General features: G+C 46.2%; 1 protein-coding gene across 1 annotated transcript in view; it reads right to left on the reverse strand.

Moving 5' to 3' along the window:
- Nucleotides 1–7,976: 7,976 nt before the first annotated feature.
- VPS41 (VPS41 subunit of HOPS complex) overlaps nucleotides 7,977–12,136 on the reverse strand; it is an 876,961-nt gene continuing 872,801 nt past the window's right edge. Inside the window, exon 29 of the mRNA XM_086964855.1 lies at nucleotides 7,977–8,339. Within this exon, the coding sequence (XP_086820981.1) occupies nucleotides 8,259–8,339 (81 nt within the window). The 3' untranslated portion in view covers nucleotides 7,977–8,258. The remainder of the gene's footprint in view (nucleotides 8,340–12,136) is intronic.

The raw sequence follows: 12,136 nt of genomic DNA on the forward strand, positions 1-12,136 counted from the left end.
GCAACCAGCCCTCCAGAGCCTTAGTGGCACATTCAACAAATTCAGACCAGTCCTGAGTCTGCGTCTTCTGGGTATCTCTGAACATTAACCTGTACTGTTCAGTGGTTAAGCCTAACCCATCAATCAGAGCACTCTTCAGGACCATGTAGTTTCTAGAATCCCCATCACTAACTGTGAGGAGTCTGTCTCTGCCTCTACCTTCAAAGGAGAGCCACAAGATCGCTGCCCACTGCTCCTGAGGGATCTGCTGTACCATGCAGGCTCTCTCAAGTGCAGTCATCCATTTGTGGATATCATCCCCAGCTTTGTAGGGGGGCACAATCTTACTCAGGTTTCTTGTATCAAAGGACCTGTCTTTATCCTTCTGGATAGTGCTGCCACCAGTGGATCCTAATCCACTCTCTCTAGGCTGTCTTGCTCTAGCAAGTTTCTCTTGGGCCAGGGCAACTTCTAATTCTTGTCTCTGGGTCCTCAATTCAGCCTCTCTCATTTTGGCCTCATGTTCCCTTCTCTGAGGGCTAGTCATCTCCCTTCTGGAGTGACCATGAGAACCTCTAGAAGCATGGGAGTTGTTAGAGTCACCCGAGTGAGTCCTTCTCCTCCTAGGCTTCTGGTTAAGTCCACCTGGGGGTCTGAATGGGTTGTTCCCAGATTCAGTCCCAAATAGGCTTAAGTTAGCCTGGTTCAGTCTACTGACCAGCACCTGACTATTTCTGTCATCATCTGACTCACTGCTCCCCTCTTCTGTCTCTTCTTCCTCTTCCTCCTCTGGATCTACCTGAGGAGCTCCAGTGATGGGGGCTTCCTCATCTACCAGGATGATAGGGACAGGGGTTCCTACAGTGTCATCCTCTGAAGGATGGCCTCCTTCAGCATCCCCTGTGGGGTCTGCCTTAGAGGTCTTTAGAGTCTCAGACTGGTCCAAGATCTCTCTAAGGTGGTCTGTGGTAGGGGAAGGCTCTGTCCTCAGACCCCTTAAGACACAAAGCTGTATTAATTCCTTAAAGGAAAAAATAGCAAATTTGGATGGTGCCTTGGAGGGTCACTCTCAACAGGGATGTTCCCAGTGGAACCCTCTGCTCCAGACATTGCTCTAGTGTGGGTGGATGTGTTGCAATCTACCTACACTGGTGTTTACCTACTAAACCTATCTAGTAGTTGTAGTCAGGGTGTGCTACTCCCTTTGCTCTACAACAACTAAGTTCAGTAGAACTTAAGTATACTAGTCTTGTTTTATATGTACCTAGCAGGTACCTGTATGATCTTTTAAATGATAATCTCAAAGATTGTAATGGTAAAACAACAGCAAGCTCAGATCCCAATCCGCTGCTCACCAATGTGAGAAGTTGGCCTGGTATATAATGCTCACTAATTCTAGTGATCACTTTGTACCATGCCAAGCAACCCTTATCATGATTGGTTGTAAGTCAACCTTATAGACCAGTTATCCTAGTGGTAACGTGGACAAAGCAGTCTTAGGCTAAACTCTGAAAGGCATGTGAAGCCAGCTGTATTACCATACACAACCCCCTTGAATACCAAATGAAAGGACACCACACAGATATATATTGAAAATATATATTCATTTATTAACTAAAAGTATCCCCTGGACTCTTTATGAGCACAGAAGCACAAGCGTTGAACACAAGACAGTTTAAAATACACAAAAGTTGCACAATATGGATGAGCCCTAGGGGCCACCTAAACCATATACTAAGAAAGTGGTATAAGAGATACCAATCGGAAAGGAAACAGGCCTAGGGCCTTGGGAATCGCTGGAGCTGTTCGGGACTAGCAGTGACTAAGTCGGGAAAGGCCCGCGGGACTCGGGTGCAGTGTTTAAAGTGCACACACTCACCAATGTAAAGTCTATGGTGCGTAAAAAGTACAAAGTTAGTTAGTTCTGAACCTTCCGAGTGACCTAGAACGCTGAAACTTAAGACACAGGCCCTTGAGATGTGTACCAGTGTAGGAACACCGGCGGAGCTGAGTTACCTCACCCACAGGAAGCGGGTGCACAGGGTCGAAGTAGTGTCGGGTTTCGTCACGCTGGTCGATGGTGCTTGGAGCTGAAGATGCTGCAGGCGGCTCGATGTGAAGAGTTCCGGTGGATCCAAGGGTGGATCTGAAGATGTGAAGACCTGAAAGCAGAGGGGACAACGTTCAAAGTCACTAGCCAGTGACTACCGTGGAACCAGATTGGAACCAGGTGATGTCGGGTGCAAACAGGCGTTGAGGTGTAGCTTCTCTCTGCAGCCACGTAGACACCGGGGGCCGAGGACGTCCAGGAGTCGGTCACGAGCTGTCCCACGCAGGCTTCTCGCTGTTGGCGGTGTCGGCAACTTGATCGGAGCAAACAGGCCTTGGCTAATGCAAGCCACGCAGGAATCGGAAAATGCTTACCACTCGGACCAGCAAGGTCAGAGCGGGGGCTCCTTTCTACAGGAGCTAGGGCAAGTCTGGAGCAACCAGACCCGCAGTGTAGTTTGTCGGTTTCGTCGCCAAGATGGCCGCCGACCACGTGGCTAGTGGCCGGGATGGCGCGTCGAGTGGCACAATGCAAAAGGGCCCCACGCAGATCGTGGAGATGCTGGGGGCTGATCTTCGGTGCAAGGGCGGCTCGGTGGTGGGGGTTCTCAGTCCCCAAAGCACAACGTCGAGGGTGCCTCGGATGCTGCGCTGTCAGCTTCTCGGGGGTCTTTCAAGAGGTCCGGTCCCACGTCTCTCGGTGCCTCCACGGGTCCCTTCTTTGCAGGGACTGTGGATCGGGCTGTGAGAAGTCTGGGAGTCTGGATCTTGTCAGGCTCTGGGCTCGGGCTTTGGCGAGAGGTGGCAGCAAAGCAGACGTCGAGTTGCTGGTTGGTGCCTGTGTTCACAGGGTGGCCACTCCTAGGCCACAAGGGAGATGCTCTTCAGTCTTCTGTGCAGCAGAATGTCGAAGTCCAGTCGTCTTCTTCGTTTCAAGTTGATTCAGGATGATCTGCTGTGCAATGGCACTGCTCCCACTCTTATTCCCAATCTGAGGGGTGGATCACCTACTAGGTCCCTCCTCTGGGAGGAACAAGGAAGGGGGCGGTTACACCCCCTTTCCTTTGTCCAGCTCCTCGCCAGGCCTGGGTCTGGAAAGTCCCAGGACCGGTTTGGACTGGCTTATGCACGGGGACACCTTGTGTGCCCCGGGCATGTCTGTTTCTATTCAGCCCTGTCCTACCCAATACACAAAACCCTGTCTGGGGTGGTGCTCGCACCTCTCAAGGCAGGAAACCCTTTGTCCAAGCCTCCCTCGCTGGAAGGACTCCCAGCAGCAGGAGGTCAGACCTGTGTCTGTGGTGGCAGCATCCATTTTGTGATGCTGAGGCTCTGGTTAACTTTAACCGGGGTTAAGGCTACACACATGTCGTGTCCCTCTAGAAGGGTGGAATGCTATCCCCGTCGACAGAACTGTCGAGGGGATAGTATTCCAATTCGTATGACACCTTACTCGACATGTTTTGATAAAGCCAAACCAAAGATAGCATATAACCGCGAGGATTATAATGCACTTAAGAGTATATGGTATGGCAATATCCCGGAACAGCTTAGGGAGTGGTTCCCGACAGCTGCAGACAGGCTCAGCTCATGCTAGAGCACCACCTCACATATTTCCAAGCACTCTGCCTCCAGGATTGATGAGGCCTTCCATAGGAGTGGCTGATAGGAACATATGTGTCCAGTTTAGGGTTAGATATAGGGATACTATATCTAAGTAAGAGGTGATTACACCAACTTACCCCAGCTGAGTGATCAGCCAGTTGTGTCAAATATGGAGGCCAGGCCAGGGGTGGCACAATCCATGCTGCAGCCCCTGGTAGGCCTTGGGTGCACCTATGACCTGGGTACCTAGGGTACACTGTTACAGGGGCCAATAAGGTGAACCAGTTCCAATTGTGTATGCACCTAAGGTACATGGAGTCCATTTTAAGGCGAGAGCAATTAGACTGGGGCCCTGAATAGCAGGATCCCAGGCCAACTATGTCAAAAACCAATTAAACACCAGGCAAAATGTTTGGGGGTAACCATAGTCAGATATCCACCTTCCTACAACACAAAACAAGAACGCCACCGGAGGAGTGCGGGTCCTATCGCTCTATATCGCTAATTAACATAGAGAATAAAGTCCTGGAGACCATTCTGGCGACACACCATCTGGCAGTTATTACCCCCCTCATACATTGGGACCAATCCGTCTTCATGCAGAAACGAGCCACATGCCGAAACCTTCGTGATAAAAGCCAGGGACAGCCCACATGTGTGCCTCTCCCTTGACACCCAGAAGGAATTTGACACTGTTCATTGGCCCTTTATGAGACAAACTTTAATGAGGTTTGGATTTGGGCCCGCTTTCATGGCATGGGTGGCGCTACTCTATACAAATCCAGAGGCGAGGGTTTGCGTTACCTTCAACAAGCTTACCAGTGAGTTGAGGCACTAGACAGGGATGTCCCCTATCCCCTCTACTTTTTGCCTTAGCCCTGGAGCCGTTGGCTTGTGTAATTAGATCCCACCCGGCAATAAGTGCTTTAGGGATGAAGTGGACCTACTGGGCGAAGAGCGAATTTCGCTTTATGCAGATGACAGTTTGCTATATGTCACTGACCCAACCAGGACACTCCCAACGGTCCTACAGATTTTTGACGAGTATGCCCATCATGCAGGGTATAAAATAATTGGTACAAATCCAGTTTATACCCAGTGGAGGGACACAACAATAGACAGGAAATCCTGGGATATCTACCGGTGGTCCAGTAAGGGTTCCGCTACCTAGGCATGTACATTACCACCAGTGAGGCAGTGAACCAGGCACAGAATAATAAGCGAGTCCTAGCAGAATTCCACGAAGACATAGAGAGATGGAGGCGACTTCCGTTGACCATTATGGGGTGAGCCACCAGGTATAAGATGATTACGCTCCCCAAGCTGTTGTACATACTACAAAATACTTATTGTAAGATATCAGAGACAGTATTTACAGCAATAAACAATGCACTACGCACACTTCTGTGAGACAGGGCGCACCCAAGAGTGGCGCTGCAAACCCTCCAACAAAACCAATATAATGGAGGCCTGGCTCTACCTGATATAAGAGTATACTACAAGGAGGTCCACCTAGTGATCATCAATGAATGGGGACATACCACAAGAGACCATCCCACATATGCACTGGAGAGGCTTCAATTTCGACACCATACACATGTACATATACATTACTTATACAGAGGCATGGGCACTAGCCGGTTGTTGCCAGCTACTCAATGGGTCATAGAAGCCTGGAAGGCAGCAATAGAGATAGATGAAGTGGGACACAATACTCTCGAGAGAAACCCCCCCTGTGGGAAGGAACAAGATTGCCAGAAATTGGCAAACACCAAGGCTTTAGACAGTGGGACATGATCGGAATCTCCAAGCTGGGAGATATACTGGTAGGAGATACCCTCGCACCATTTGCCACACTTAAGAACACATTCCAATTAAAGGAAACCCAAAGATATGCCGATCTCAGACTGAAGCAAGCATGGGGGGCAGAGGGGTTGGACACAACAGAGATCCCCGAATTCTCCCCCTTGGAGGGTAGACTTTTGCAGGAAGAAATCTCCAATAAAGCCATCAAATGGTCATACAAAACAATACTTAAAAACATCCCTGACAAGTTAGGACCACTCAGGGCCAAATGGGAGAACACTACAGGACTGCTGGAAGACATTGATTGGGAGACGGCCCTAATGCACCCAAGGGAGGTGGCCATAAAGCAGAGGCTGTGTCTCATACAATTTAAAGATTTTACATAGAGTCTACTTCGACAGAGCACAGCTGCATGCTATGGGAGAGCAGATACACCTGAATGCCTACGATGCAAGGCTGAGCTGGGCATATACATTCATATATTATGGGACTCCAGTAACAAAGACATACTGGGTTCAGATAATGGGGGAACTGAACAATATACTAGGGGCACAACTGGAACTAGAGGCTAAGTACGTCCTACTAGGAATCCCCACGGAAATAGACCTACCACGTAGCAAACCTCTTTTATGCAACCTAGGGCTAGTGGTAGCCAAAAGAGGCATGGCCCACTACTGGGGAACCCCGAACCCCCACACTGACTGAATGGAAAGCTTGTATGGACGAATACATGGTAGCAGAGAGAGTAACATATAAGACTAGGGGGTGCCCACGCAAATTCAAAAAGATCTGGACCCCTTGGTTGAATTACTATGGGCTGATAATGGGAGACGAGGAAGAAGCAATAATCCCGGCACAGGAAGGTTCAGGGAAAGCAAAAAGATAAGACTTTACTCAGCATGTGTATGGAGAGGTCCACACTGCATAAATGCAGCCCTTATTGACTGTAATTGGATGATGATCGCTCCATTTGTTGGTAATATGGCCACCCCATCCTGTTGTGGTTGTAACTTGAAATCATTCTGTATCTTCTCACATGACTTGTGTATCCTGGGTATTTGTGTTATTTGGATAAAAACATTTTTTTTAAACATTAAGAGACACTGGACGCAGGTTGACTTCCTCTTTGGGGTTTAAGGCCCTTACATGAAGGAACCTCTGTCTGAGGAATAGCAATGTTTGAAGAAGATTTAGATAGTAGGCCACAGTGAATACAGGTATTCTTTAAAGAGAGTAGCAGAACTGCTTCAGGGAAGTCAAATCTGCCCATTTTCCTGCTATTGTCAAACAACCATACTTAGGTACAAAGACCAATGGCGGCTTAGGTGGAACACTGGTCCTCGAGAACAAGATATGAGCCATGTTGTATTGTGGAAACGATGCTCTGAACTTGACATCTTTCTTCTTCATTGTCTCTGGTGTTGTAGGTGCAATTTTGACATCAACATTGCAACAATTTGTAGAGTGACTGAGTCCTAGACATGGGCGGCTCCTCCAGTATGGCGAAGGAGTGTCACCCCCACCTGCTGAAAGCCAGCAGAGGCAAAGGACAAAAATAAAATGATAATACTTTTTTTTCTATCATTTATTTTTTCGTCCTGCAGGCTCTGAGCCGAGGGAGGGCCTTGGCCCCATACTGATGCTGCAGCTGCAGAATTTGGCAGGAGGGGTGACTGGTGGGCACTGTCAAGTGTGCATGTCGGTTTGGTTGTCTCTGGGGGCCGGCCAAACCGTCATGCGGACTTAGCATTTCTACACCCAAGCTGTGATGTACAGCTGGGTGGAGAAACCAACACAGGCTCCGAGTTTATGTCTGAGTGCCGAACCGAGGCGCTCAGACCAATCCCAGCGCTGCATACAGTAATCCTTTTTCATTTTCAACAAAAAAATTGCAAAATGAGATTTCCTTTATGAAAAGAAAACATATTATGCTTCCCTCATCATAAGAGCCTTCTCCCAAGGTGGGGGGATTATTATAATTATTTTACAGATGCTTTCCACTAGGTTTTAGCTGGCGGTAAGAAACAGTAAAAAAATAACTACCGCCCATCCAAATCGGGTGGGCGACATTTAGCTATTTCTACAACGGCCCTTACTCCCAGGGCTGTCGGATTAGGTTTAGCCACGATGGAGGCAGAGTAGTGTCCACCAAGGCCAAGTTGAAGGTCAGTCCGCATTTAAATCAGGCGGGCAAACCTTCATATTGGCAGTACGTAATACTCTGTTATCGTTTCAACAGAGTATACATACCACTCATATATACATCGGCCCTTAATCAAAAGATTTTAGCAAACATGAGTAAAACATTTTCGGCTTATCCTTTTAATTTCTGGGGTAACATAAGAAATCAAAAGCAAGTTTAGGGAAAAACCATGATGAACAGTCAGTTAAAATCCAAAACATACGATCAACTATTGAAACAAAGTCAAAGGTGAGTTCTGGTCTTGTTATAATGCATTAGTGGAAGGTGGAAGTCACTTTTGCTAAATAGTGATGCTTAGTATACAATTGTACTATGGAATAAATCACAATAAATATTTTTATTTGTCTTAGTTTAATGATTAAATTATTTCAGAAAATACAGTGTAAATACAGTGTAAATGACATTGTGTACAAAGCTAAAGAACATTTATATGTGTATATGGATTTTACAGAGATAACGTATATCTACCTGCTATCTGCCAGTAGATACACAACAACACAAATAAGCTTTTCTCCTGCACATCTATAGTTTTTCCAATACAATATTGACAACGTAACTTCATATTAGTTCCAGACGAAACATAAAACGACATCCGCAGTATAAGAATGAAGTCATGCTATTTTTTCATCTCTAAAATGGCGCTGCCTGGGCCTCGGTGCTTGGCACTGCATATGTTGCAGAACTGTGCAGTTGACATCTAAAGGGGCAAAAAAGGGAGGTCATTACTTTACAATTTATATTAAATGAGGTAAACTAACATTATCGTGATGGCCTACAAAGAAAAATAACCTTCACAGCAACATCAGATTACCGGCTGTTTCTTGGTAACCAAAGTTTAACAAAGGGAAGGAAAATAACATAACATGACATACCATAACATGTGTATTTGTAAAGCGCAAGTTCACCCCTACCGGTATCGTGGCGCTGAATAACAGATGTTTGTTGTTACATTTTATCGACCTCAGATGGATGAAAGGCTGAGTAGTCAGCCGGGATTTGAACCTGTGACCATAAGGTCGAACACAGGCCCCTGCTGTAGACGCAGTAGTCCACTGAGTCACCAGACCCGGCTTTAGATACTAGTTGTTCCGTTGAACTATGAAGGATTTTCAGCAAGAAGATAACAATTTCTTAAACCTAATTCTTCCTGTGAAGAGTATCACTCAAACCAACATTACTGAAGTTAATAGGTGTGGCTCTTGCATGCTGCATGAATATTTATTTATTATTTATTTATTTACGGGTTTATACCACGCTAGGATCACCTCCCGAAGGAGTATCTCCGCGCCTTGAACACCTTTACAGCTTGTGGCAGTAAGTACACAGATATCACTAGTTGGAAAAAAGGAAGGTTTTTAACAGTTTTCTGAACGGGAGATAGTCCTGGCATAGTCTCAAAGAGAGAGGGAGGCTGGATAGCGCCCTTCCACCTTGCCTGGTCTTTCTAGCTCTTGGGACCTGTAGTAAGGCTTGGTCACTAGATCTCAGGGACCGTACAGGTTTATAGAGGGAGAATCTGCTGTTTAGATACTCAGGCCCTCTGTTCTGGAGGCTCTTATGTATAGTACATCCAATCTTGTACTTCACCCTTTGTTTAATAGGTAGCCAATGTAAGGTGTTCAAAAGAGGCTTCGATGGTGTACGGGGTGGCTGATTTAGTACAAGACGGGCCGCTGTGTTCTGGACTACTTGCAATCTCGCAATAAGGGAGGAACACACACTGTCACGATCAAAGGTACTTGCGCATTTACAGAGCAACACATCTTCAAAATCCATGTGCATTCACGAACACACTTACATACACACATAACAGTTCAAACCTATACCTGTGTGCATGAGCCTACAACAAACCATGACTACAGGCTATTAGACAATCACCTATAAACACATACACACTGCGAACCACAGACCCACAATACACATGCAGTCAGAGAGCACACAAGCAGGCTTACGTAGATACTCAGCGCACCGAATATATGCAGAAATGGGCGCAGGTTTCATGTACACTAAAAATGTAGCCCTTCTGCCGAGGGGATACATTTCTGGGAGAAAGAGGATATGTAACATCAACACTAATTTAATCCTTGACATCTTCTTGGTTGATTGAATACTTCATTCTGGAGAAGTGGAGCAGTGTGGCTCAATGGTTAGAGCGGCAGACCCTGATGCAGAAGTCTAGCCCGGGACCAGGGTTCAATTCCCCGCCTCGGCGGGTCTTGGGCTCAAAATTCACGGACCTGATAATTCTCGCCTCGGTGCCTATTCCAATCATGGAGTCCCACTCTGCAACTCTGGGCAATAGCTTGCTTAATCTCCACAACGGCCCCCACAACGCTAAGGATGCCTGGCTTCACCTTGGGGGTGCCCAGGAGTGGACGCCTCACAGGGAAAGCCAGGATGGGTTCCACAGCGGTATTCGTACAAGCGCCTTGAGACCCTTGCGGGTGAGTAGTGCGCTATACACGTATCCATTTTTTCATTCTCCAAGCACATTCTCTTAGCAAGGTTTGAAAAAACACAAGCAGTGCCAAAGCGAATTGGTCTAAAGTTAGTGGCCAGCCTTTTGCTATGTTAATTTCTTGTTTATTTTGTTTTGCCATGGCTTTTTATAACACATCAACCAACATTAAAGAAAATGGGAAAAAAGCAAAATTATTATTTTGGTCTCTAAAAGCACACATTGCCATAGTAGTCCCCGGCCCTGAAGGGAACTTCGTTGTGTGCGGATATGCTGCTTCTTAAAGGGTAGAAGGCCTTCACTCAGAATGAAGTTTGTCAAAGGCTGAAGTGGGCTGTCCGTTGCCCATTCTGTGTGCTCTTGTGGGCAGAAGAAAAATGTGAATGACACAACAACAGACAAATGAAGAAGACTGGTTGAAAACACATTATGTATACTTTTATTAAAATCAAAAGGTCTGGGCTACCACCAGACCTAAAACAACAAGGAGTGGTTTAAGTGTGAACAATAAAATGTTATGTGGAGCATAGCCGGTGAAAATTACTTAACTGTATTGGGTTTTCATTGAAAAGTATTCCTTGAACAAGAAGGTACAATATGGGAAGTGCTTCTTTTATGTAAGTGGTGGTGAAGGTTTACCTGAGAGTTGAGGCAATAGTTCTTAGTAAAATTATGCAAAGATAACTATGCAGACGCACCTCAGATGTCAGCAATCATGACACCTCTGGAAAGGGCCATGGAAGCAACCATAGTGGGCATAGCAGTTCTTGATACAGAGGATGACTCAGTGAGAAATTGCGCATTTGGTCACTGTCTTGCACTTCCTAGCTCCAGCAAGGACCACAAAGAGCTGATCATCCACTCTATTGTGATGAGATTCAATGCAATTAGACACTGCACCCCTGGGGTCCAGTCTATGAAGTCGCTCCTCCTGATTGGCTGAATGTGAAGGAGGGAAGAAACATAGAAGAGTAATAGATTGAGCCGTATGAAATGCAGAAACCATTATGGGTAATAAGGATAGGCAGGTGCAAAGTACCAACTGATCCAGAGAGAAAACTGCAAATGGTGGACAGATAGATGGGGCCAGAAGTTAATTGGCCCTGCTCCCTACAGCGATTGTCACCAACAGAACTGTTTTCAGGCTAAGAACATGAACAGCACACCTGCACATCTGATCATAGCAGAAAACCATGAAGGCAGTAAAAAAAAGGTCCAAATCCCGGAGGGGATCAACAAATAGAGTTGGAGGGAACGAGCAAAGGGCAAACCTTTCAGAAAACGCACTACTAATGTTGATTTAAACTTTCAAGGTTGATTAGGAAAATGTATGAAGGCAGAGAGCCAGTTAGCCCTTAAAAGTCACCACTGCCAGACCTTACTGTGTAAGAGAAAACAAAAATCGCAACAGGTTGCAAAGGCGAAACTTAAAGGGTCACTGCTTTCTGACTTGTACAACTGGACAAACATAGCATAGCAACTTTTTTTTAGGGTGATTTAATGGAAGGTTTTGTATCTGCCAAGATGACAGCCACATCATTATCAGTCAGGTGTATCAGATCCTCCAAGTTCATTTTAGGGAAAAGAGAATGAACTATTCCTGATCCTCTCACAGCTGCTGCAGTACTTTTGACAGACATTGTATCAGTAGAAATGTAGAAATGTGTAATGCAGACAATGAGATCAGATGAACTTGAAGGCACACACAAGGGAACCATTTAGAGTTAAATGTATGGGTCAGAACTGAGGACAATTTGTGTTTTGGGCTCTGGCAAAGAGATCCATGCTGAACACCACAATCTTGAGAAGATCACCTCCATCTCTTCAGGATGCAGTTCCCACTCATGGTTCTCCAGTGAGAGGTGGCTAAATGTCCTCTTGTTACAGGAACCCGCTTCTACAGACGAATCACCTCCCAATGAAGGGCCTATGATCCCACACTGTGCTACTGTCTGTTGACATGATGGACAGTGGTGACGTTGTACGACAGAATGTGAATGTAGCTCCCTGACATGAAAGGCAAAAATGCCCTCAAT

This window comes from Lissotriton vulgaris, chromosome 4_1 (genome assembly GCF_964263255.1).
Source record: "Lissotriton vulgaris chromosome 4_1, aLisVul1.2, whole genome shotgun sequence".
Taxonomy (NCBI): Eukaryota; Metazoa; Chordata; class Amphibia; order Caudata; family Salamandridae; genus Lissotriton; species Lissotriton vulgaris.